The sequence below is a fragment of the Harpia harpyja genome, chromosome 1 (genome assembly GCF_026419915.1).
Source record: "Harpia harpyja isolate bHarHar1 chromosome 1, bHarHar1 primary haplotype, whole genome shotgun sequence".
NCBI lineage: Eukaryota > Metazoa > Chordata > Aves > Accipitriformes > Accipitridae > Harpia > Harpia harpyja.
The window spans coordinates 86,031,010-86,057,945 of record NC_068940.1 but is presented as its reverse complement, the minus strand read 5'-3'; the positions used below and the strand labels follow the sequence as shown (position 1 = coordinate 86,057,945).

Sequence of the window (26,936 nt, the reverse complement as noted above, 5' to 3'; positions counted from 1 at the left end):
TTTTCACTTAAAGAGGTACAGCTGGTTGATGTACTTTGAATTTGTGATACTGGCCATTTAAATATGATTACAAGTGGCTTCTTTCAACCTATAAGGTAGAGTTTTTCTTTGAAACCTAAGTATTGATTTTGCTGAATTTGTATTGCAGTATTCTGTTTTATGTGAGGGGTATTAACTTCAATAGAAGTTGTGCCTGTTTGCCCCAAGCCAGAATTTGGTTTCAGATCTTTTTAAAGATTCTCATAAAATATTTTTGTTGGGAATAATGTAGCTGCATCAATTACCTGTTGTTGAAACACTTGTTACACAGGGTTTATTCCTTGTTTCTTGTTATTGTGGACTGTTATATAGGGAAGTGTCATGGTTTAAGCTCAGCCAGCAACAAAGCACCATGTGGCCGCTCACTCACTCCTCCCCACCAGTGGGATAGGAAGGAGAAAATATAACAAAAGGCTCGTGGGTTGACACAAGGACAGGGAGGGATCACTTACCATTATGGTTAGGGGCAAAACAGACTTGACTTGGGGAAAAAACCAAAATCAGTTTAATTTGTTACCAATCAAATCACAGTAGGATAATGAGAAATAAAACCAAATCTCAAAACACCTTCCCTCCGCCCCTCCCTTCTTCCTGGGCACAGCTTCACTCCCGGATTCTCTTACCTAGCCCCCCCAGCAGCGCGGGGGACAGGGAATGGGGGTTGCAGTCAGTTCATCACACGTCGTCTCTGCCGCTCCTTCCTCCTCAGGGGCAGGACTCCTCACATTCTTCCCCTGCTCCAGCCTGGGGTCCCTCCCACGGGAGACAGTCCTCCACAAACTTCTCCAACATGGGTCCTTCCCACGGGCTGCAGTTCTTCACAAACTGCTCCAGCATGGGTCCCTCCATGGGGTGCAGTCCTTCAGGAGCACACGGCTCCAGCGTGGGTCCCCCATGGGGTCACAAGTCCTGCCAGAAAACCTGCTCCAGCGTGGGCTCCTGTCTCCACGGGGCCACAGGTCCTGCCAGGAGCCTGCTCCAGGGGGACAGCCTGCCATCTCACCACGGGCTGCAGGGGCATCCCCTCCTCCAGCGCACCTCCTCCCCTTCCTTCTTCACTGACCTCAGTATCTGCAGAGGGGTTCCTCTCACATTCCTCCCCCGCTGCAGGTTCCCCTTCCTAAATCTGTTCTCCCAGAGGTGCTACCACTGTGGCTGATGGGCTCGGCCTGGGCCAGAGGCGGGTCCGACTTGGAGCCAGGGAAGCTTCCAGCAGCTTCTCACAGGAGCCGTCCCTGTGGCCCCTGCCCCGCTACCAAAACCCCACCACACAAACCCAATACAGGAAGCTGCTTTGTTTTTACTAGTACCTTCCAAATAATAGTTCCCAAAACTCAGAAAGATAGTGACTGAAGTTAGCATGACAAAGCAAAATTGTTGTCATAATAACTTGCTTGAACCCATTAGAGAATGTGGCAGCTGTGCGCATAAACATGACAGTCTGCGATCTATGCTTTTTGTTTCATACAGCAAAGGAAAGTGTCTGCTTTTTTTCTATGAAGTGGGGGGAGATGCTTATTTTGACTCTTGTCAAAATTTGTTTGTCCAGCGTGGGTTTTTTGTCTTTATCAATTTAGTGGACTATATGATGCTGAGTTTTCTTGCCTTTTTTTTTTTCCTCACCACTGGTACATGAAAGTTGTTCTTGTTTTGTTAATTTCAGATGTTTATTCCTTGACACAGGTCCTTCTTTAGCTTTTTGTCAAAGTCATATTTATTTATAAAGTCTTTTTCAACAGCAATAACAGTTCAGAAGCATGTAGTATCTGCAAATATACTTTTATGTAGCTTCCTAAATTATAGCCTTCATTTTTTCTAGAAAGTGGAAGTTAAATGCTGCACTGAGTCTAACCAACTTCTGTGGCTAATTAAATGTCCTAAACATGCTGCTGCCTTACAAGCATAACAGCAAATTCACTTCAAATGGTTTTACCATCATTGTCCAAACCAAATGGAAATGTTTGAAACAAAATTCTTGATGTTTATTTTGCGCTGACCTGCAAAACTCAGGAAGGCCAAGGGAAGCACTTTTCCTTTTAGTTAACATTTGTTTGCAGTATAGAACAATATAGAAAAAGGACTTGTAATTTTGCCCCACCTGGTCAGGATGAGGTGCACTGACACAGCTTAAGTCCTTGTCACCTCTGTTCTTTATGACTCATATGCTATTCTGTAAATTATACTTTTCTTTTCATGTATTAATTTACAAATGTTTCATTTTATGGTCTTGCCCAAGATGCTTATTCATGATCAGTTGGCATAACTTTTATTGCAGTCTATGCCATGTGTAGCACTAGAACTATGTCACATATTTAAAATAGTCTAGATTTTGGGGTATATTTCCAGAGAACATTACACTGAAGTCTAGATTTGTAACTTGTGCAACTTGCAAGCATATTTACTGTGCAAAGCAATGTTCTTGCTTGTTTTTTAAATATCTAGGCAAACATTTAGGGAATGGATTTTAGTAAATGGAGCACCAGGCTGAGCTTTGGAGGGCTTGTTTGAAATCAGGTAGCAGCAGGCCACAGGCAAGCATGAATCTGCTGAATGATTAGAAAAAGTCACTTCACCTCTGCAGCCCTGTTTTCTCTTCTGCAAACTAGGGCAATTTAGAGAAGCACACCTTTGCAGACAGTTTTAAAGTCTGCCAATGAAAGGTGGTATGTGAGTGTTACACCCTAATGAATGGACTGCTAATTCCACAGTCGCCATCTGAGGGGAAAACAATATTATCTGCTTTCTGAGTTGTCCCTCCTAAATTTTTAAAATTGAATTATAATGTAAGGAGAACTATGCAAATACTTTGTGCTGTGCATGTTGGATAAATAGCTTTTCAATGAGCAGGTCCTATTTGCATTAATTGGAGGTACTGCTGTTCCACTTAAAGTAAACAATCTTTCTTCTCTCATTATCACTTTCATAATTAAAGGCACTGAAGGCTTTTGACTGGCTTAGTTCAGGCACTGGTGGACACCAATGAGTCATTAGATGTTCATTTACCAGGGAGATGGGCACAATATAAACACCAGAATAAAACAGTGTATTTGAATGAGGAGAAGTGGAGCAGTACATTAAACTGTTTTTTAAAGGTAATAGAAATAAGTGCAGAAGGCATGGAGAGTAGGGTATGAGAAAAGGCCACAGACAGGCATTGGGATCACAATTTTGGAATGGAGAGAGATACCAATAAATAAAACCCTGCAGCCTGCTCTTAATTTCACCTGATGTGATTGAGCGTGGCACATGCCAGTAAGAGGGCTGGGGGAGATCAGTATTATCCTCCTCTGTGTTTGGCAGAGAATACCTATCACTAATTTAAGAAAAATATTCTTGCCCAGGAGGAAAAGAGGGGTCTAGAAGAGTGCACTGGTGCTCTCCGTGAGGGTGCCTGTCTGTAAATACAGTACTTGTGAGTGATGAACGCAGGAAATGGCCGGGAGTAGGTGGGTGGAATTTGCAGCTTGTTTTTATCGTTTGTCTCTCAAAAACGCGTTCATGAGGAATGGTGGTGGGCAGTCATATATAAACTTTAAAGAAGCACTGGCATTTTTTTCCCTAGCATTTAAAAGGTTATGTGCTGCATTGCGAGACAAATAAATCATGATTCACTGCAAAAACAGAGTTGCAGTCAGTTATATAAATTGCCAGGGAAGCACTAAATCTGTCACTTTGTGTATTCTGACCATTTAACAATTGGAACGGTGTTTGGAAAGAAAGCGGAGTAGAAGCAAGAACCATGTGAAGTGGCAGATGCAATTAGTAAGATCAATGATGGTGTTTTAAGTTCATTGTATGGTCATCTGGGTGGACCCATATGTGCCACACAAAAGATTTTCTTAGCAGAGTCAGCAGTGTAAAAGTAGTATATGGTGCAGAATATTCACAAAGTAGCTAAATTCACAAAGTTGTAGCTAAATGTAAATAGCCACCCAGAGAATATAACTAGCTTATCTGTAGGTTTGCATTTTTGATGTGAAAACAAATGGCATGATTTTTAAAACCCAGATTCTAATGTTTACTGTGTTCATTACCCTGCCTCCAACACACGTTTGTGCACACATACATGGAGTTTGCTCATGTTTATGCATATGGGAAGAACAGTGATTTCTAAGGATGCATTTTTAATTACCGTCCTCTTTTTCTAAAACTGAATGTTGGCATCAATGGCTTTTAAGTATACTATTCTATACTGTCTACTTTATCAAATAATTTCCTCAGGTAAAGGGAGACACTATCAAAACTGTGAAGGTAGGTACCTACTTGAAAAGTGGAAAATTCAAGCTCTTTAAAAAAGAAAAAAAAAAACTTGATGGGGTAAGTAGCCGTGTTCGTTTTTAAGGACAGTCAAACATTTTGTAAATTAAATCTGTATGTCAGAATGGCTAAGTAATTCTTTCATAATTTTTTCATTTTGAACAGCTAAATTATCTTCTGTGGATAAAGGATTGGCTTTAAATGGAAAGTTCAAGGAATCCTGCCAAAAGTCTCAATATTTCCATCACAGGAAGGCATTTTAAAATTTAGCCTTTTGAAATGACTCTAGAGTTTGTGAGTGAATATTATATTACGCAAAGTAGTTGCTGCAGTTGTTTGTTCAAGTTAATATTAATCGAAATAGCAGTTTACTTAGGTAATTATAACAGACATGTGCAAACATAGGAATCACTTATTTCACAAAAGATATTTCTTTTCTAAATATACTTGGTGGAAACGCCAAACTTTTCTTATTTCAGTGTAAACTGTCACTGCACTCTACCCATGTCATAACACAATGCTGCTTAAACCTGCAAATACAGGTCTGTGGTGCCTGTTGGAAGCCTGAACATCCTGGGGCTCTTTGGGCACCAGCTCTGAGCACCGGAACAACTAACTGATACCTTGCAATTTTTAAAAAAACCCACCTGTTTCTACTTTTGGAACTAAGGCAAAGGTGGTGTAAGAAAGTAAGGACCTTTACTAAACTTACCAGTGGATAAACAAAATAACTTGTTTTCTAGGACTACTGATGTAGCAGTTATTAGTTAAGGAATAATAGAAAAATGTACGTAGCCAGATAGGTCAGAGACAGATTTATTTATGTAAGAAAAGCATCTCTGAAAATTTGTGAATATTCTAACTGTGTTTCTCGTTTTAGGCTTATTTTGTGTTAAAATATGAAAACAACACTGCCACCAAACCCCACCACTTTTTATGTAGTTAGAAACCAGGCTGATTTCACAGAGTCCTTGATGGGAATTAAGGTGTATGGGAAGAGATGACAACTTTGCAGTTTCATTATACACAGAAAGATGTTTTCTATAGCCCATTATTTAGATTTACACCACAGGCATTCATTTCCTTACACTGCTGTAATTCTTGCCAAACTTGCCAAGATTCAGATTTGATCTTACATTAGTTTTTAAAATATGCAAGTCCTACTGTCACTTCTCAGAGGATTACAGTGTGTGTGTAGGCTTTCCTAATGTTGACTGTACTCTAAGTACCATCAGCATAATAATGATGTTTCTGTCAGCAAATACTTCATCTGTTCCATCAGAGCTGTGGTAGGTAAGAGTACTGTAATTAGAGCCAATCTGAGCAAATGTTATATTTGTTGTTAAATTTGGTTCATTTCACATGTTCCATGGTACTTAAAAGTGGTTTTGCTTTTCTGAGTACTTGCCAACCTGTGTTTGAATGGAAGTTTCAAAGGTGCGGGGCAAAAGCAATACATTGAATCCTTTTTGAACTCATATTTTTAAATTAACTAGATTTTGGTCTGATAGGGACCCTTCAAAGAGAGAATGCTCTGTTGAATTTCTGTGTAATTGAGAATCCCAGGGGAGTTTCTGAGATTGGAAAAAATGTGCAATATATTTCAAAATAAATTGGGATGCTGATCCTCTAAACCTGTAATATTTCCTATGCCATTAAAACGTCTTTGATGTTAAACTACTTTGACATCACGTTAATTCCCTTTGTTCCAAAAACCATCTGCCACATAGTGTATTTCTTGGGTTTCTTCACTGGGAACACTTAGCAGTGACTGTTGGTTTGCCCCTTGAGATCCCAGTCAGCACCGGACATTTGTTACGCAGAGCAGTGAAGGAAACAGTATTTCCAGTACAATGTGTCACCTTTCAAAGAAAGGAATCCATGAAACTTAGCAATACTTGTAGGTATTCTAGTAAATGGTCTCTCTCTTACATTAGGAATGTGGGAGAAATGAATTTAATCGAGTCGTAAGTAATTTGAAATAATTTTAGAATGAGTATAGGAAACATTTTGAAGTAATTTCTTGGATTTTTGTCAAGATGCTGTTTCTTCTGCCGTACTACCCACACAACGGCATCAGCTGGGCTGGTTGCCTTGGTACCTGAAGGCTGTGTGTGGTGGATTTTGGCTGTTGAAACAGCGTGATTCGTCACGTGGAAGTACAAGCCGTTAGCAGAGTGTTGTTTGGCTAGGATTGCTTTGTGTGCTGCATTGAATAAATTCCTGGTTTGTGGCTTTCATCTGTGAATGTTAATATTATTTACTCTTTCTACTAGTTGTCCTGCTAAGGTTAGGTTTGTTGTGTGGAGTGATGGTAGAAATTGTCAGGGCTCTCCCCTTGTTCCCAGAGAGTTAACCACTCCTCCTGTCACCTGAAAATGTGAGTTTGCCCAGCCAGGTTAGGTCTATATTCTGCCTGTACTTAATACCCGAAATGTGGTTTAAAGAAGAAGTTCAGCATTTCATCCATTCTGTTGTCTTTCCCAGGCTTCATCTTCAGTCCTGTCACATTCTGGAGTGGAAGTCTCCTTGTGCCAGACTCCCCATTACCCTTTGGTATAATGATTCTGGCTGACCTTTGCTATGATGCTGGAATTTTGTATAAATATCTCAGGTCTAAATTCGCTTTGTTTTAAACTCTTCTGTGGAAGGTTGAGGTGGGACAGTGCTGGAGAGTAAAATCATCTTCCCATAGAATTTTAATAGCGGTAGCTGAGGCAATACCAGTTTGCCCTGTACCACTTCACCTTTGCATCCAGGGTAAAGAATTCAAGATTTAGTTAGTCAGCTTTTACTTTATTTATTTAAGCTGTGGTCCTTTTTCTAAGAGTTGAAGCAAATGGAGTAGCTATTCTGGGATCACACAGAATAATGAGAGTCTTTAACCTATCAAAGGGAAGAGTGAGAGGAGACTTAGCTGCCGATCCTCACTAACTCCATGAGAAGGAAGCACAGGTCATCTTTCTGCCATGTAGATGGGCAGAAGCAGCAGCAGTGTTTGAGAACTAAGGCAGCTCAGGTCAGCACTGAAATAAAGAATGCATTTTAACAGTGATGAACCATTTGAACAAGACACCACTAGCAGAGTCTCCATCTCCTGATGTTTTTCAGACCAGGTGTTTTTCTGTTTGAAATGTCTTTGTTAAATTCTTCAATTACTGAACTGACAGAGATCTACTGTTAGATGTATTCAAGCAAACATTCAAGTTGGGGTCTAGTCTCTGAACTCATTATTGGAAATTCTCATTTACATCTGAGAAGTTGTTAGAATAATGTGTGATGTTACAATATCTGCACTCCTGGTTTTTGTCCCTGAAAATAACTCTAAAACTGAGGATGCGCTTAGGCTTCGGTGGTTGGCTTTCAGATTGCTCGTTCAGCCTTCTCTTACCCTGGGGCTTCCTCTCTAACGCTCACAGGTGAGGCTACAGACATTCTCATCTGTGTGGTGAGGAATGCAGTCAGAGGAAGACTTCCAGCCTGCTTCTGCCTGATGGATGCTCTGGAGTATCTGTTTGGTTTATTTGTATGTACTGAATCTGACTTCTTGATATTTGAGACTTGAACCTTTTCCCCTGTTAAGTAAAACCACCACAAATGCTGAAGTGCTTGGTGACTCCAAGTGATACTGTTAGACCTTCTCCAGTACAAGAATGTAGGGGTGAGAGGGCAAAAGTGTTGCTGGGATTGATCGTTTGGAGATGCTTCTGTCTAGGTTTAGATTTACTGGTTTTCTTTTAGTGCAAAGAAACTCATCAATAAGCAAATGTGTATTTTTGACATATGCTATGGAGCTGTAGATTTGTTTATCATACTGAATATTTCTGTGAATATTTCTACTGGTTCCAAAAAGATTGAGTCACACTTCACTTTTGTACAAGAAGTCTTTGCTCTCTGTTGTGTTACTGCTCCTTTATAACTACTGTTTAAATCTACTCTCTCTGTGACTAATCCCTCAAAAGTGATAGAGGTCTTCAAAGCAAAGATGATCTTACGTGTTTATAGGAATGATAGGAGTTACCAATACACAGCTTACATGTGCTTAAGATTGGTGTAAAAATCATTTGCTTTTGATAACACTTTGTGGCATAGAAATCAGTATGTATTTTCATTTTTTTAACATAGATTTTAAGACATAATTCACAATTATATTGCTTTGGTATAATTTTTATGACATAATAGTCATGATATTTCTTCCACCCCTACGCTTAAACCAGTCTCTCTCTCTGTGGAGACAAAGCACATGCCACAAAAGTAATAAAAATTATAAGCCCTGTAGTGTAAAGCAAATCTGTAACAAGCCAGGACAGACATATTTTTACATACAACCTAAGTTTAAATTTGGTGTAGTGGATTGATCCCTTACTTAGCATTTAATAAAACAGGATTCAAGGGTATTTATATCTAAATAAAGCAATACAACTAATTTTATTCCTCCTGTCCTTATGTACAACAGTGAGAGAATAAGACCTTTGTGTTGTAAAGGGAAAGAACATTTAAATTGCAGTCTTAAGAGTAATCACTGAAAGGGGTGTATTACAGCCTGAGGACTCTCCTTGAGGTCAACGTAGAGTGTAGGCTGGAAGGTGAGTCAGAGTATCAATGGGACGCAGATGTGTAACAACAGTATACAGGCTAAAAATTATTTCCATTGATTTTAATGAAGCTCCACTAGGGATGAATTTAAACTATTGCAAAGAAGCGTTGGTCTGGCATTTTACAGCTAGGATCATGTTTCTTAACCTGAATGCCAATGTTCAGTTCTCAAATGTCAGAGTTGTTTAATTACTTTATTTCACCTTTTAATTTTTGAAAGTATTTAAAGTGTTGCCAAGGGGCGTTCGAGTGGAAAGGACAAGTCAGGTTTGTGTTCGTTCTGTTTTCTTTTGTTTGTAGTGAAGTAATGCCTATGTACACTAGTCGTGCCTTACTATACCGTAAGTATACGTACATTAGGTAAATATTATACGCTCCATGTATCCTACATCGCAAAAGGGTGAGGAGCTTATAGTTGCATATAAGACGTGCTTGCAGGCTAGATCTAATGGACAGGAGGAGCCTGGGAAGTCTGGAGACACCCTTGGTCAAAGTGATAGGTAGCATTATCACTGGCTCTGACACTTATTTCTGCAAACGTGACTGTGGGAGGCAGCATTTTATTTGCTTTTATGAGCTCTTTTCTGACCTTTGCAGGCAGTTGAGCAAAACACAAATGTTCACACAAACCACTTACTTCAACAGCACTGAAGGAAAATAACAAAAAACATTAACTATCATGTTTTAGAGCAAATGTAGGATAGATTTATTGAGGGAGGTGCAGGGACGCTCTAGCTGCCTTTTCCCTTTAACATCACTCAGGATGAGGTGTGCCCACTGTCATACGAGATGTCCCTTCTGTCCACCCATGGCTGTGGAAGCTCTGAATTTAAGCAGTGATAAATGGATGGCATAAGTTAGAATACATTAAAATTAAAAATATGCATACTTTGATTTTGCCCTTGGATTTTCAAGGGTTTGTTTTGGTGTAGATCTATTTACTGTAGCTTCCAGGTGGCAGCTAACAAGAGATTTGGGTAGCAGACAGTTTTCAGGTCTGCACAGCTTACTAGTTAGGCACAGGAACATTTTGTTTTTAAGGTGGGTTAAACACAGAACTTCAGTCACACTGATCCAATCAAACTTAATGGTTCAGGATCATCTTTAGATGCAATGAGTGCTGAGGCAGAAAAAAAAAAAGCCAAGATCAGGTATTTCTAAGACCACACAGCTGGCTCCTTTCAGAAGGCTTTTGGTCATTCTGTGCAGGTTGTCCACAGCAGTCAGCTGTTAGACCTTTATCTCTTGTTCTTCTCTTTTCCAGACTCTGTTCTCTTTTCAGTGTCTGCTCACTGGTAGCAGCATATGTCCACTTTGCATTCTTCCTACATGGAGATCTATGTCTGTTCAAGATAGAAAGCTTAAAAAAAAGTATCCTTCAGGCTTAGAAATTAGAAGGTTCTTTAAGCACATTAGACCTGGGTTCTGGGATATATAATTTTCATTATTTATTTATAAGAAGAATTTTAGAAGCACTCAAAAATAATTTGAAAAACATTTCTGTGATCTAGGAAAGGGGCTGTGCTGACTAGTCTTAAAGATAGCCTTCTCCTCTCTTACCAGAAGCATGTGACTGTAATGCATTTCAGTGGAGTTGATCGCTTTCAGTATGGCAAAATAGCAAGAACTTTAAGTCCGTTATGAAGAAACACAATTTTAGTCTACTAGTTATGCCAAATTTTAGAGACGATAAACAAATATTTTTTAATAGGCTGATGTGCATGGAAAGAACTAACCAGCAATAACCAATGCAATCTCCAACCCTAATGCATTTTGTGATTGAATCTTCAGTACTGGATTTTTACTAGAGGCAATTTTGTATTTTGCTTACTAAAAATATCCGAGGGATTTGATGTGATCTGTGTAGCAGAACAGTATATAAATTTCCTAAAGGCCTGGGGATAGTGTTCTGCTGATGCTACTGTTAGACAATATGCATGAAGGCGCATCTGCCATGGCTTTTTCCCTGGTCCATGGCTCTTAGTGCTGCAGGGATGGAATAACAGCATTTCTTAGCACAGCGCTGCCGTAAAAAAAGGTCTAGGCAAGGAAACTGTTGGGGGCGGGAAGGGACAGGGACACATCTGTAGGGTGTCCAGTTGCATAGCAGTCCTGCGGTGAGCCTGGTACCAGAGCCATTGCTTCAGGCAGGTTTGATCATCTCTTCCATGCTGCTGGGTTCATCTCGGTGCACTGGGGCAGAAGGGTTCATGCAGGGCTCCCATGTGTTTGGTTACCCCACCACATACTGTTCCTGAGGTGTCACTGAGACTGACCTCGTGCTTGGGACTCCTGGATGTCCTGCAGCCGGAGCAGAATTAGGTAAGCCCTTGATTCATGGATGGGTTAGCTGTAAGCACAGAAAGGACACAGGATACGGCCCCAAGCAATGTATGGTGATGCAGAAGTGACACATTTCCTTCCTGTCTCAGTTTTAATTATGTGATTTCTTTGTTCTCAAGTGGCTTGCCTTGTGGCAGAAGTGTTAGACTATTTCTTCCCTAGTGCTGATGAGGTGGGGTAGGCTCTCTGAGACTTCTTACCCTGCTTAACGTTCTGCCCATTTCTGTCCTTCATTTCCAGATGGAAATTTCGGTATCAAACGGGGAGGAGTTTAAAGCGTCGGGTGCCCTGTCCTTCCTGCTTTCTGTGAGGCAGTCCTCCTTTACACTTCTGCAGAGGAGGACCCACTCTCTGCCTGGTGCTTGCCATGAGGGCAGATGGGTTGTTCCTTTTTGCACTACAACACTTGATTAAATTCTTCAATTAAAAACCCTGGGCTGTGAGGTGGCAGCTGACCCCTCGCTCCAGCTGTAGGTGGCTGGTGGTACGGGCTGCCAGGCCAGCTGCTGCCGGCAGGGCTCCCAGAGGGACGTCCTGGGCAGGGAGGGGGTGGATTTCAGGGTGGTTGGTGGACTTCCAGGTGCCCCAATTTCCTCTGTAATTAGGTTAATTTTATCCTTAGGGCCTCTGCCTGCCTCTTACCTCTGAAGGTAAAAAGTAATATCTGTACCTGCCCCCAGAGTGTTTTGGGGAGAAACAGAAGACAGAGGAAAATTACGTGATTACTTTGGCATGGGGACCTACAGTTCATTTTGATTGAGCAGTCCTCTTTTTGCTGTAAGGCTTCTTTGGCTTTATAGAATAGTATTTATTACAATTACGTTGAAATGGGCCATGTGGTATTTGGAATGGAAGTGGGCAGTGCGCTGCGGGGTGGAAACATACGGCAGTGTTCCCTGGGCGATAAATTTCTGACACAGCTCGGGATGAGAGGATTCAGCTGAGACCCTGGCTACTGAGATTTTGGGAATGTGTGACTTATTCCTGTAAGCAACATTGAATTTGACCCATGATTGGGCCAAGCTTGCCTCCCCAAATTTAACTATTTTTATTAGTTGTACACAGATTGATCATTTTACCTTGATGCAGTACTTGCAGAGCTGTAATTACAAGGGAGTGCTTACAGCGTTGGTAGTTTTGGAGAGCAATGTATGTGGTTTTTTTGCAGGTAATAAAATGGAAAATCCAATTGGCAATTGCAAAGCAAGCCCCTGAGTGACACATGATCTTCATAGCAGCACTGGTCAGAGGGTTACGGCTAATCACAGTGCTGGCTTGCTTCCCCGGTGGCCTGTGCCTGAAAACTGAAAAGCGAGCAGCGTGAGCCTGTGCCTTGAGCCAGCATAGATTTAGACACACCAGTTTCTAGCTTATTAGGTCCTCTTTGTCACAGTACTTAATCCTGCTTCCTGATTCTTGTTAGAACAGGGCTGCAGAGTCCCTTAATAAAGGAGATGGGTGCGAGGCTCCTAACGAGGTGCACTGAAGCGTGAGGCAGCAAGGGCTATTGCCGCCTGACTGACAGGGGTGAAATGCTCCCTGCCTGTTGTTATTTCAAAAGAACAGGCCTCAGACAGCTGACAGATGAGCTTGCTAAGGTAATGGTAACTTGTTGGTAGGCCAATATGAGATGCATGACATCTTTTCACACGGTATAATGGTCTGTCTTTAATTGTGTTAACCCTTTTTACGGAGATAAACTCATCAAGGATTAGCTGTAATGTAGAACATGCAACCAAAATGGCCAGCAAGCACACAGCTTGCAGCAGCTCCTGTAGCGTGCATGTGTGTTCATGCAGCTTACACGAGTGCTTTTAGTTTTGAAAAGCTAGCACATCAGGTTGATTTCAGATTTCTCTGACAGCTTGGCTCAGTCAGTCTTCAAAACCTTGTAATTTTTCTTTGTTTTGTTTCCTATAGTTAAAGATTTTTTTTTTTTTTTTTATTTGTTACTTTAGCTTTCTGGGGGAAGTGTAGGCCTCTCTTCATCATAAAATTAACAAAAATAAATGTAAAATGTAACACAGATTTCTTACTTTAATTTAAAGAAAACAAGAAAATATTTCAGTGGCTAGACCGTCCTGGAATTCAGCCTGTTGTATCCATAGTCATGAGGAGTTTCAGTAGAGCATGTACTGTTTTGGTTTTGGGTGGTAAACATTTATAAAATGAACAAACAAAAAAAACCCCCAAGCAAACCCCTAACAGGTCTCTTAAGTCTTCCTGTCAACAGAATAGGTAAAACTGGCATGTTGCAAGAATGATGTTTTTTGTTTGTTTTTGTCAGTATAGAGAACTATAACCACAGATCAGTGGTAGGATCTTGGTACAAACAACACATTGGGCACTGGGAAGGCAAAAAGCCCATTGGGCATTGCTTGTTGACATGATGCTTGGAGCAGTGATCAAGAAATGCTTTGTGTTGCTAAGCTTCATCAGAGCAAACTCCTACCACAGCATCATTCTCCTTTCATTCCTGCAAGCCATACTGGAGAGCGCCCAAGACCTATGCACTATTAAGCCCTGCTTAAAACTAATTTGATGAATAAATATTATATGCAGTGGGCCGAGTTCAATCCTGCTGTGCCATATGTAGTAGTGCTGAAATGAACAGGGTGGAACTGTATCCGTCATGGTGGGAACTACTGTGTCCTCCTATTCCTCTCCGCTAAGACTGAAGTATTTGCTTTTATTACGGTTATACTCTCTGAAACGAATGAAGAGTTTCATACTCACAGCAAGATATTTCTTTCAAATTTTTCATATTTTGAATTTTATTCATATGCTGTTTTGTTTAATCCCTTTCAGGTAATTTGGATTTGACTGGTCAAAAGCAAGTCTTCAAAGCAGAGAACAATCCTTGGGTTACCCCTATTGCTGACCAGTTCCAGCTGGGAGTATCTCATGTTTTTGAATACATTCGTTCAGAAACATATAAATAGTAAGTATACTGTAGCCGTGTTGGTTTTTTTTTTTTTTTTTTCCTGTAGTGTGTTTGGCAAAGTGTTATCAGCTACACCCTTCTTTCATAATCCATGCAGTAGCTTGGTATTCAGGGCAAATATGCAAACCTGTACATTTATATTAAGGAATTTTGCTGACAAGAAGGTAGCTAAATGGGATTTAGACATTTTAGGAAAGCACAAAGACTGTTTGATATTGTCCTGCATTTGTTATTCATTTCTAAGAGCTATTAAGTGACATGAGCTGTAAAAGAGCAAGCATTACAAGCCTTTGAGAAGTACTAATTTTAAGTACATATAGTAAGGTTTTATAGATTGAAACAGATACTTGTTAACGTTTTTGGATGCAGGTTGTTACATTTTGAAAAATGTCCAGAATTCAAACCTGTTTTGATCTGGACTGGTTTACAAAAGTCTACAACCCTGGTAATTCAAATTCAGATACTAGTACTTTCTTCAACAGTGTAACTGGAAAAAAATAAACCTAATACTGGGACTTGTCCATTTTAATTCAAAATTCTGTATACAAATACTAAGCATTTGTTTAGGAAATAATGTCTTTAATCATTCAGTGAATTGAAATATTTCTTTTCAGTAAAAATTTCCATGTTACAAGTCCACAGCAAAACTTTAGATGGGAAGTTATTTCCAAGTGTCTGACAACAACCTTGATGCTGTCTTTCTAGAAGCAATAGGTAGTACAACAGACAGTACAACCTCTAGTTTGGAAAGTTAATTTTTGCATTCCCCTTTATGTAAAAAATATATTTTAATAATTTAGAAGCATTTCTGACAATTTTTTTATATGGTAGCTACCTGAACTCAATTACCAAATGCAAGTATTCACAAGTGAAGGTTTGGGGATTCCAGTTAACTGAGATGTAAATTTCTATATGAAACTAAATGATCCAGCAATGGCTTTTGTAGGCTGTTCTTCATTTACAGAACTTAAGTGAAAAGGATCACAGATGGGAGAGTGGTTACAAAAATTGTGTGTCTCAGAAGTGTCCTGATATTTATGCTGTAATATGTGTTCTCAAGATAGATTTATTCATAGATCTAAGTAGGCTGCAACACCCTTCTTCCAGTAGTACTCTGTACTACAGACATGGTGTAGGGAAACAGCTATCTTCTCTCCTTAGACCATCCCTTCCCCACAGTCCATTGTGTAGCTGCATCTAGATTTCTTGATAATGTTCTGTAATTTTTTTTTAATCGCCAATTTTATATTTCTGTTTGCTGAGCAATGTAGATTAGGGACCCTCATGCAGTTCTCACAGGGACAGTGCTGGGCATCATGAGGACAGCAAAGTTTCAAGGACTGAAGTGCAGTTTTGAGAATATTTGACCCATATTCAGTTTTGGGGGTTGCAGGGGCTGTTGTTATGTATCTATAATTAAAAAAAAAAATTACAACTGTGGACGTATTAAACTGCTCTGGCAACTTTCCTTGCGCAATCGAAATTGACATAAAAGGTTCTCCAATTCATCATTTGCCTCAACTATTGCTCTTTGTTTTAACTATTGTTAACTATTGTTCCTTGCTGAGGTGTAACAGTGTCTTACTGGCTAATGGGCTGATTTTGATTTTGTCCACAGTAAATATTTGAAGCCTGTATAGTTAACAGTGTAAGCAAAATCAGACTCTACCCATTAATAGGGGGAAAAAATAAGATCATAAATCTTTCCATGGCTCATTCATGGCTTCTATTTTGATCTTAGAAGCATATTCAGTTAAAATGTCATTATTTTCAAAGATTAGTGATGAAAACCACGTGTATGCAGATGTTAATAATTAGATGCCATTTTTTTATATTCAGCATTTAACCATTTTATATTTAAAACATAAATTAAAAATATCTGTATAATTTTGTTAGAATCCCAGTAGCAACTTCTTTTGATTCTTGATTGTACTTGTTTCACATGATATAAAGAGAGAGTTTTGGATTTTCCTGTTGAAAAAGATTGTCCTTTTTATTTCCAGTTTCCTTTAAATATGTGATCTGAGAATTATTTGGATGCCACCTGCTACCGACATTTTTCTGTTGGCATTTGATTTTAGGTGTTAAAACCCATGAGCAATGGTGTAATCTAAGTAACAGGTCTAGTAGCATTATTGTGCACAAAAGCAAATAAGCTGTGAACACAGAAGAAATGAAAACTCCATTTTGTGATGAAATTTTTATCTCTTTCCCACTTATACACCACCTTCAACTTCCTTTTTGTTTCATAGCCTATATCCAGGTACTGTGTCTTTTTTCTCATTAAGCAAATCACAAGGTTGAGATGTGAATGTAGTAATTTTTTCTGTAGATATCTAACTAAGCAAAATTGAGCTCTTGGGGGTTTTTTTTGATCATTCAGCCAACAGAAAAATTTAAAAATTAACTTGCAACGTGATAGACCCAGCCAGCTTAACTTTCACCCTGAGACAAAGCAGTACAGTTAAATGGGTGACTGGATAGAATGCTGTTTATATAACTTCACTTACAACACTGAGAAGAGAAAACAGCTCACATATGTTAGCATTTGACAAACAGATCAGGAAGTTTACTTTCAGGTACTTTCATAAACCAGGAACTATGCATCTATATGGTGGATGGAATTTGAGCTCCAGAGATGGTAATTGTCTCCCTATGCCCATTGCTTTTGCTGGCTGATTGGAAATATTGATTTTACTTTGTTTACAAGTCTAATATTATCTAAACTAGCTAAGACATGGTATGCTCATAAAATCGCAAGTGCCATGTTTCAGGGCTTAGCAAGTTATGTTTCACTAAGTGGGTTTATGGTAATACAGTTTATTTTGTGTTTGCAATGACTAGAACATCATATTTACTCAGTTGCTGTTATCTCAGCCACAAAGTGGTAACTCAGTAAGTCTTGGCAATGCACTCACTTGCAGTCACGTTACTAAACCTCGAGGTTTCTACTGATGGCTGGCACAAGCCATAACTGTACCCTGCAGTCAATATCGGAGATTTCTGTGAAGCTGCACTTGTGAAGCAACTAGCAAATAGATCACAAACCTCTTCTTTACTTTGTGAAATGTACTGGCTGTTTCAAGCATATTTAGAGAAAAATTACACCCCATTTTTAGCCTTGTCTTACGATATTCATGCTCTGGTGATTAATCGGTAAGTAGGGATGACACCCATGAGGGATGATTATGTCTAAAGATAAAATGTCATTTGTCTCGCATACTTTTACATTTTCACACTCCTATTTTACATGGTACTCACGCACCAAGTATAAAACTGGAGTTGCACTTTACTTCAGAAGCGTGTTAGCCTATAGGACCCTCAGATCAGCTCTTCTTACTTTGTAGCTTCTTTCATTTCCTTTAATTTCCTTACCTTTCATGAGAAATGATGCCAGGTGATTTTTTTCAACCCTCATTTTTCAAGGAAGACTTGTGCTGACAAAAAGATGGGCCGTATATTGTGGCAGAAAATGTGTGTGGAGGGGCTCTTAATTCTTAACAGGAAATTCAGCAGCTCTTGGCACTTGCTGGCTTTTGTTGGCTAAAATACGCCCACTGCACATATCATCCTGTGACACCATCGTTTGGAAATAGGTCAGTTTGCCAAGTATATAATGGTTCTTAATCTCTGACTGCCATACTAACTTTCTGAAAGTTAAGTTAGTAAGCTGAATTTTGGCTTTGATTCTATATATACTCAGAAGGTGCCATTAAATTCTCCGTGTGGTGTCATGATAGTGTTGAAAAGCAGTTGAAGAACTTGCTCAAACAGTAAAGGGTAATGGCAACCTCATCTCCTCAAAGGGCTTAACTAAATGTTTTACTTTTTATTCATGCCTTTAGTCAACTTTCAAAGTGACCTTTATGTTGTAAGCATATTCTCAGAGGGTCTTCTCTGTCTAGGCAAAGAAATGATGGATTGTATGATTTAGTGGTTACAATGTACTTAGACAAGTGCAGACAGACATAAATGTTTGAAAGAAAACAGTGAATTAAGCTCCTGTGAAGAATGGAAATCCTGTGATGCTCGTCAGGATCACTGTAAGATAATTAGTGATTTCATTAAGATGAGGTGAAGCTGAGACGTGCAATTGGTACCAGTGGGTGGGTTTGCTTGCTGGCATTTACAGCAAGTCAATCCAGAAAGCTGCTCTTTGGGTACATTTCTGGGATTAATCATGTGCTCTTGATCAATCTTCATGTGAAACTTGCTCTTTACCTGTTCTTGTAACAGAAAGGGTAGTGATTTTGCTTTTATCACAGCAGAGTCTATTGTAGTCATCATCACCTGATAGTGTAATCTCAGCTAAAACAAAATAATTTGCTGGGTCCTGAGTGCTTAGAATAGCATTCAGACTTCTAGCGTTTTTAAGCTGCCGTTGAACCCAGCAGTCGCATTTTAACACCTTATTTAATGATTGCTGTGTCCCTGTTTGACCTCCTTATTCCAGTGAGGCAGAATTATGATAGAACAGTCACCATTTATTAAGTTTCTAGCAAGCAGGTTTTTCCACACAAGGCAGTCAATTTGGAGTCAAGAGTCTCAACAAGATGTTTTGTGAAAGGAAGTTGCACTTTTCACATTTTCATCAGGAAAGGCAGTAGAAGAGCAAGCCATTTTAAAGACTGACACATTAACTCTTAGCAGAGGAAATGGTTTGATAAATCCTATGCTGAGCATATATCGTTTGGCAGCATTGGAACATAGGTTTCCGTGGGCAGGCTGCTCTGTGCTAAGCATTGTAATTGAAAACCTCATTTCATCGGCAGTGACAGTCTGGAAAAATCCACTCTTGATTCAGTCCTCTATTTAGAGACAATCTCCCCAGCTTTCTTCTTGAGAATGAATTGTTGTACTGGACCCCCACTATTATGTAGCAGCTGCTTCCAGGGCAGCAGACACTGGTCATGAAGTAAGAGATTCTTCTTCCGGGTTATATTAATGAAGAGTATTTCAGCATTTATTTTTAACAACTAGAGGACACTGGCAAGATTCTCAGAGTAATGCACTAGAATACACATAGTATCTTGAAATAACTCCTGTTCTTATTTCCACAGTTGTTAAACCTGTTTTATTTCAGCTGTGTGATTGGGGCTGTCCAAGACCTAAAAGTGATGATCAGTAAAACTACCTATCATGGAGTGGAAAAGAGGTCAAACAAGTGAAAAATCCATGTGTTGGTGGTTGGGAAGCATGCTGGGAAAGTAGGAATTGCCAGCAGTTGAGGTGGAGGCATCAGCAGGTTGAACTGATAGGAGGAGAGATTGTGCTGGAATGGTGTTACTTGTGCAGCATGGTCATGGACCTGCAAGAATTCAATTTTTTTGTTAGCACAAAAAGCAGGAGTATTTAAGTGACGTTTGCTGATGACACAAAGCTAGCAGCACAGAAGAGAATCAGCACAGCACACAGCAAGAATTAGCAAATGAAGAGGAAGGCTTGGATGTATTAGTTGCAGGTTTTCTGTGAGCCACCAGTGTGACATGCCGGAGTGAGGGGAAGAGACAGAGAAGCACAATCTCCAGAGCTGGGTTAAGAGAGCGGAAATTTTCTAGTACAGGAAAGGAAATATTACGCAGTTCTGGTCATCATGTTCAAGAAAGATGAATTCAGGCAGGAACAGGCAAAGTGAGGAAGGATAATGGGATGATAAAAGGAATGAAGAGCCAAGAGGAGATTTAAAAGGTATTTTGTTTTATTTAGCAAAGCAAAGACTGATAACAGAGATCATTGCTGTCATTGGGAGGGAGAAGGGGAGGAAGAGACTTCATTTAAGGCATAAAAAAAATGGTGGACATAAGAACAAATACAAATAAGCTGGTCAGGTGTATGTTTAAAGGAAGGTCTCTAATTATTAAGGGATCAAGGTAATAACCTTCTGATAGAAATAGCCTTCTGACAGAAGTGAAGGCCAAAATCTTGTTTGTTTCGAAGTAAGCACTGATCAATTTGAGCAGGAGTATATGACGTGATTGCTTGTGGCAGAGGACAGCATGTCTGTGATGCAGGCAGACCTTTGTGCTCCTGTATTCATGTCTCCTGATTTTTTGAATGAAAAATTCCGATGACCACCCCCACCATATATTAAAATAACTGCACAGTGCAATTGACGTTAAGCTAAGGAAGACAAAGCTCTGTTGTCTGTTAATATAAATAAGGCAAAAGATTATTTTGCGTATTCCTGCATCTAATAACTTTTTAAAATAAACATGCATGACAGTTTTGTGCAATAGTTTAAAATTACTAAAATTTTTTAATAACCTAATAATTACTTGTTATTATATAAATAACATATTCATTAGGAAAAATTCATTTGGGCTTATAAAAATCTTCATAACATTCCTTTCTCCACCTAGACTGAAGACATACATAGGGAGAATGCTTCTCTTTGGCTGTCTCTAAGTAAAATTAAATAACTTGTATTATCCAGTCATCTAATTTTTTAACAATATCAAAAAGAACCAAATTGAGCACAGTATGATCTCAGCAGTAATTTCTGCTGGTGAGTATTCTTGATGCTCTGGGGGAAATGAAGACCACAGAGAGGAACACAGATCAATTGCTTTAACCGTCTAACGTAGATTTGATTCAAAGGACTATGGTTAGATGCCTCAGCTGTTCGTATGACGCACAGAGGTCAATGAAGATTTAAAGAACTTGGATAGTGTGAGTCTACCCTCTGACTACCCTAGAAAAATAGGCCATAATAAATGCTATTCTTCTTCTATATTTTTCTTTTATTTTGTCACTAGTATTCTTTGGTAATTTGTGGAATAGAAGGCTTCATGCGTTAGTTTTCTCTTAGGCTCAGCTCTACAAGTATTTATACTTCTAGAACAGGTATTCTCATTGTTCCTAGAGGGATTGCTCTTGTGCATGTGCTCGTAGGATGAACCTTTAGTAAGTACTTCTTTTCCTTTCTCATTTGCACAGTGTGGTTGTTCTGGGCCCTGTACAAGAAATAAGATGGTGTTATGTGTCCAACAGTCCATTGCTGGAGCTCACTTCTATATCTCAGTGACTTTTTAGCCTGGCATCTTTACCATTTGGCCCCTGATGTAGATGCACTATCTGTGCCAGTGGTAGCTGTGACCTCATGTAATTTAGGGTGGTTTCAAAGACTGGGTAAAAATAGTGGAAAAGAGATGACCTCAGTGATCTACCTTAGGTGAGATTCTCTGAGATGCCGCATCTCCCGTGAAGATGAACTCACGGCAAATTAAGCTTCCCTCAAAGGATGGCAGGAAGCAAGATCCATCATAGCTAAGAAATAAACAATTGTTAACAGTTCTGGTTCACACATTTCGATCACGTACCAGTAAAAGATTTTAATTAACCAATAAAAATCTTTTATCAACCTGATGTGGGGAAATATAAAAATGTCATTTACGTTTGGTTCTGTTGTATCAAAGGCATGGTACTGTATATTTTATATGAAAATACTGATTCGTATTCCAACCAAATGTTGTATTTATTGGCTGTATTTTAAAAATTGATAAATATATTAGTACATTATTTCCAACAGAGAAAATAGATTACGCAGAGTCCTGACATCTTTAGACAACATTTACATGCAAATCTGTAACTCTTCCCTAAAGAAGAGCAAACTCAAACCCATGTTGAAAGATAAACAAGAAAAAACAGTATCTCTGTGTATTTGTGTTTATATATTACTAAGATGGATATGTAATAAAAACAAAGCTATCAGTGATGTATCTGACAGATATAGATACTGCACATATAAATACTACCATTCCCTCTGATGTGAACTTTCATATAAACTTTAGAATATTATGCAGTAATGCATTTACCATGTCAAGGATGATAGTCCAGGGCTTAAGTCACTGGGGCAGATGTCTAGGGCTATGTTAGAAGCGGAATTGGAATGAAGAAGTGAGGAAAGTGCAGAAGCTGAGGACTTTTTGAAACCGAAGGTAGGGAAACAGTGACAGCAGGATACAGGCTTTGAGTAGGGAAACAAGACAAAGTTACATCTAACTACAGGTAGGGCAAGGCAAGATCAGTAGCTGAGTTAAAAATCAGTGGTAATTACGGTAAAATCCAAAATGAGACACAGGTAGGGATGTGTCAAAGAAACTGGTGAGAAACAGAATCAAGGACCTGGCCTAGAGGACAGTTTGGGGTCTAAGCAAGCAAGCAAAGTGTGAGATGTGCAGCTGCAGGCAAGTGGCACCCTAAGCAGGAAAAATGATAGGTGGGATTGAATAAAGTATGTGCAGTGGGAAAGACGGCCAATCCAAAGTGGTATCTATCTTGTTAGGCTCTTAGTCATTGGAGAGACTGGTTGTGGCTATCTGTTTATGATAAATCGTAGAAATGAAATGGGCCCTTTTCTTAATTATGGCAGTCAGAGATTATTAATAATGATGAAGGAAGGAAAGTCATGTTCTGTTAGGCTTCTGTTCTATGTTCAGTGCTGATGATCTTCTAGGGAAGGTGAGTTATATCTCAGTCCACTAAGTAGAAGCCTGACCAACATTTTGTTGTGAGAAATGGTTTTCAACTTCCAGGCCTGTGGACATGCACTCAGAAGGTTTGGAGACTTGACTGACAGAGTCTGGTCTCACCAAAGTTCAGTCTTAATTAAAGCTTGGTGTTGGGGACGTGCCAAAAAGTGACAGAAGTGCTAGTATCCTTCCAACATCAAGGAAGGCGAATAGACTAAACTGAGTTGTTAGGACCTAGTTTACTCTGACATCAATTTTTGGTTACATAGTGAAGAAGAGACATGGCATTCTACTAGTGAAGATTTTAAAAGGCATGAATGTGATTGAGAACTATTTCCTAAAGAAACATTATAAATTTGGTTGGTCAAGGCAACTCTACATAGAATTTTGTGAAGCATTTAGTTTGTACAGCTGCACAACATTCTCATTAGAAAATGAGCACTGTATAATTTCATTAAAACACTAAGAAGAATTAACAACTGTCTGATAGGTCTTGGGAGATAATTACCAACAAGGACATTTCTGGTGAGTTCCACAGAGATCTGACCTGGAACTGTTCAGTGTTCTTCTCAGGTATTTGGAAGCAAATATACAGTCATTTCTGACTAGAAATTTTATATGACCTGGAAGTTGGTGAAAGACAATGGTGGAAATATGGGCTGTCCTGGATCACGTAATGAACTGTGCCTGTGTATAGTTTATTTTAAAGCAGCTCAGAGAAGAGTTAAGTATCTGTGAATGAGGTATGCAGGATATACCACACGTTGTGGTTATGATTACAGGAGGAGATAAAAAGGAGTGAATACTGCTTTCCAGAAAGCAATTGGCTCTGAAAAATGTTTTAAGAGACATCATATAATTGAAGTGCGCTGTCAGCTCGCAGTTCAGTGCTATATCTGAAAGGCCTAAAAGAAGCCTTGGATTAGTGAGTACAGGAATAGGAACTTAATATTTTCAACATCAGCTGGGGCTGATACTGAATTCAGTTCTGGTGTTTTAAAGGGATGTTAAAAATTTGTTTAAATACAGACACCTCAAAATTATTTGAGAACAAAAGTCAAGCAGATTAAGAAAAGAAGGCAAGGTACAACCTTGTAAAAAGGATGCTTATTAGGGCAAGCTACCAGGGAAAGTAGCAGATTCATTTTCTCTTATTGTCCTCTGATTGCTTCAGGATACTTTCTGGGAAAACGTGTTTTGGAGCAACATCTCAATATGAAAGTTACTGTATGAACCATGATGGCTTTTAATACATTATGCCTAGTATACAAAGGTGATGATCTATTGCCTGATTTTAGACGTTACCAGAACTGCCACAATTTTAAGGCCTTGTATCCAATAGTGTGCTCTGCTGCTCTAGCTGCTGTGGACATGGTGGGTCCAGCTCCTCATCTCCAATGGATTCAAGGGGTTTTCTCAACATTTCTGGGTAGTGTTGTTGCTAACCAAAGGCAGTGTGTCCAAAATGCATGCATTAAGAAACTTGACTGATGTTCTCTGAAGGTGCCTCACCTAATTATTTTTTTTTTGGTGAGGATATTGCAGAGAACAGAATTTGGACTTTACAGTAGGTAACAAAAAGAATAGAGCATTTTAAAGAAGATCCTCAAGACTGCAACAGGGAGAATAATAAATAGGAAATGGCAGAGAAAACAATACTAATTGAGAACTGATGTGGAAAACGTTGGTAGCAATAAGGGTTTTCTGGAAAACTTGTGTAGCTAACAGTAAGTAGTGGTAAGCCTGTTAACCCTTTGTAATCTTCAAAGTTCAGTTGATTTGCTTTCTTGTTTTCTTCTTCAGATTGGTTCTTTACAACCAAACAAGAAGAGTTACTGCACACATTTGCTGGTTTTATTTGAGAGATAAATTAAAAAGTGGCGCTTTTATAATCAAGCAGAACTGTCTGCAATTTCTATTCTCTACACAGTCATATTTGTTTTATTACATGCTGGCTTTTATTGAACTCCAGTTTTTATTTCAGTCTAGCATTATTTGAGGGTTTTGTGTGATCTTTAGCAATTTTTTTACCCTCCTGGTGAGGGCTATCAGTTAGATAGAAAAGTGTCCTTAATTTTATGATTGCCTTTATCAACTGTTTATCCAGTGGAAGGCTGAGGTGGGAATGATTCTGGTATAATTTGCTGGAGCCACTTGTAGTGCAAGCTCTGATAAACTTTTTAAAACCCATTATTTTATTTTAGCAGGTATTACTGCCATCTGGTTTATATGCACTTTTACAGCCCCTTATACCTAAGGCACAGTGTTGAAAATGGTTATGATCAGATTTCATTTTAAATTCTTGTTACTAAAATTAACTTTTTCTTGAAGAGTATAACCTGAAAATCAGGAGCTTCTACTGTATATGACACAGGTTTTCTCAGTCCTGCGTTTCAACACTTTCCTCTGTCCAAACAAGAAATGTCTTACTGTTAAAGCTGGGGATAGTCAGATTTAGGTCCTGTTTAGGCAAGTCCTTCTGACTACAGCTTTGCAATGGCTCCTTTCTGTTCTGTACCTAACCACATTAATAATTTAACCCTAAAAATCTGATATACTGAAAACCAGTTCGTATCAAATATCGCAGGAAAAAATATCCTGTAGGTTTTTGTCTTTATTACACTTGGTTGGGAAATTGGGGAAGAAATTATAGCCTAAAGTTAAGTATGCAGGAGCATAAGCAGTAAGTAGAATTACTTAGGATACTGATCATTTCAATTGCTCCAGCTTCACCAAAGCAATAATAATAAATGCAAAGATATTAGCCCTCTTCATAGTTTTGCCAAATGGTTTAAGAAACTGGCTCCAGTGCTAGATGTAAACAGCAGCATTTATTTCACTGAATGGGGAACAGTGATTCCCTGAATCCTTTTTGTTATCCATAAAGCCCACTTATAAATTTATAATCAGATAGGTTTTCAATCCTACAATCATATATCATGCAAACAAAATGTTGTCACATGATGTTAAATATATGCAGAAGTAAATGGAGCAAATCCTAAACCCAGTGCTCTAAGTGTGGTTCCCCTTGACGGGAAAAGGAGGAAATTGATCTCTATTCATATGTATACCCAGATCCCTACCTCTGGCCTGCTCCAGTGTCTAGTTTTGTGAGACTTTCTGCACGTTAAATGTTTTTGGGAGTTATCCCAGGAAAGAGAGTGGGACCACAGAGTCCTGGACTCTTCAGAGATGCATTGCAAGAACCTGCTGCATGCAGAAGCCCCAATAAGGAGATACCACAGTTTTGGAAGAATGGGATTTAGGCATGGATATATATGTGCCAGTTTTGTCTCCTAAAATACAAGTGAATTTTACTTACAAAAGCTGCAACTCTGAGAAGACTGGTTTTAGTCACCTTTCAACAGGATATAATTTCCAAGCTAAATTCTGAATGTTAGGTTTGATTATTGCATTTGATATTCTGCAAATTTAGATTTACTCTAATGTTGACTTTAAAAAGAGGAAAGGTATGCAAGGACTGACAGTGATGCTCCTGAATATAAATTATATCAAGCAAATTGATGCAAGATAAAATTACCAAATCAACCTTTTTTATTCTATATTTTATGGAATATCTAATGTATGTTTGGCAGTAATTTACTCTTGCACATGAATTTCTGACAGTTTCGATTCTTTGGGCTTATTAATCAATGTAGTCAGCACCAGAGCAATTTTTATGAGACTCACTAGTCATCAAAAATTTATTATCAGATAAATCAAAGAAACAACTAGCATCTTAATAGGGTGAACAAAGTGCCATGTAAAAGATCATTCAAGACTACATGTTTTTGACTCTTGTGTATTGCATTTACTGCTAGGGTCAGAGGTTTTGTTTACACTTTCATTAAAATAGTCATCACTGACACAATTGCTTCCTTTTGTGCTAGGCTTTTCTTCCTTCAATTTTTTTATATATGTGTATGTATATTTCATGTTAGCACCGTTCTTGTAAAGCATGAAACTTGTGTGTAAAAGGCAATATAGAACTTTAATTAAAATCTGAAACTTTTATAGTTAGTTGAAGTAGATCACGTGCGCTTCAGGAGTAGGGTGGGATGGAAGTACATTGCGAGCAGTACCGGCGTGCCCCGAATATGCTTCAGTCTCTGATCCAGTTGCATAAGGAGCTCTGATATTCATTCCAGTTAAACCTCTAGTGTCTTATTTGATACAGTAATCTTCCTACTCTCTGAAAAGATTGCATGTTTCTTGTTTGTTATTTTAAGAAGAATTTCCCAGTCATGCTTCTTGTGGCTGTCGTTGTAACCAAGTAAAGCCAGAGC

At 38.9% G+C, this 26,936-nt stretch overlaps 1 protein-coding gene across 1 annotated transcript in view; it reads left to right on the top strand.

Moving 5' to 3' along the window:
- RSU1 (Ras suppressor protein 1) overlaps positions 1-26,936 on the top strand; it is a 111,620-nt gene that overhangs the window by 32,992 nt on the left and 51,692 nt on the right. Inside the window, exon 8 of the mRNA XM_052803332.1 lies at positions 14,044-14,176. Coding sequence (XP_052659292.1) covers positions 14,044-14,176 — 133 coding nt within the window. The remainder of the gene's footprint in view (positions 1-14,043; positions 14,177-26,936) is intronic.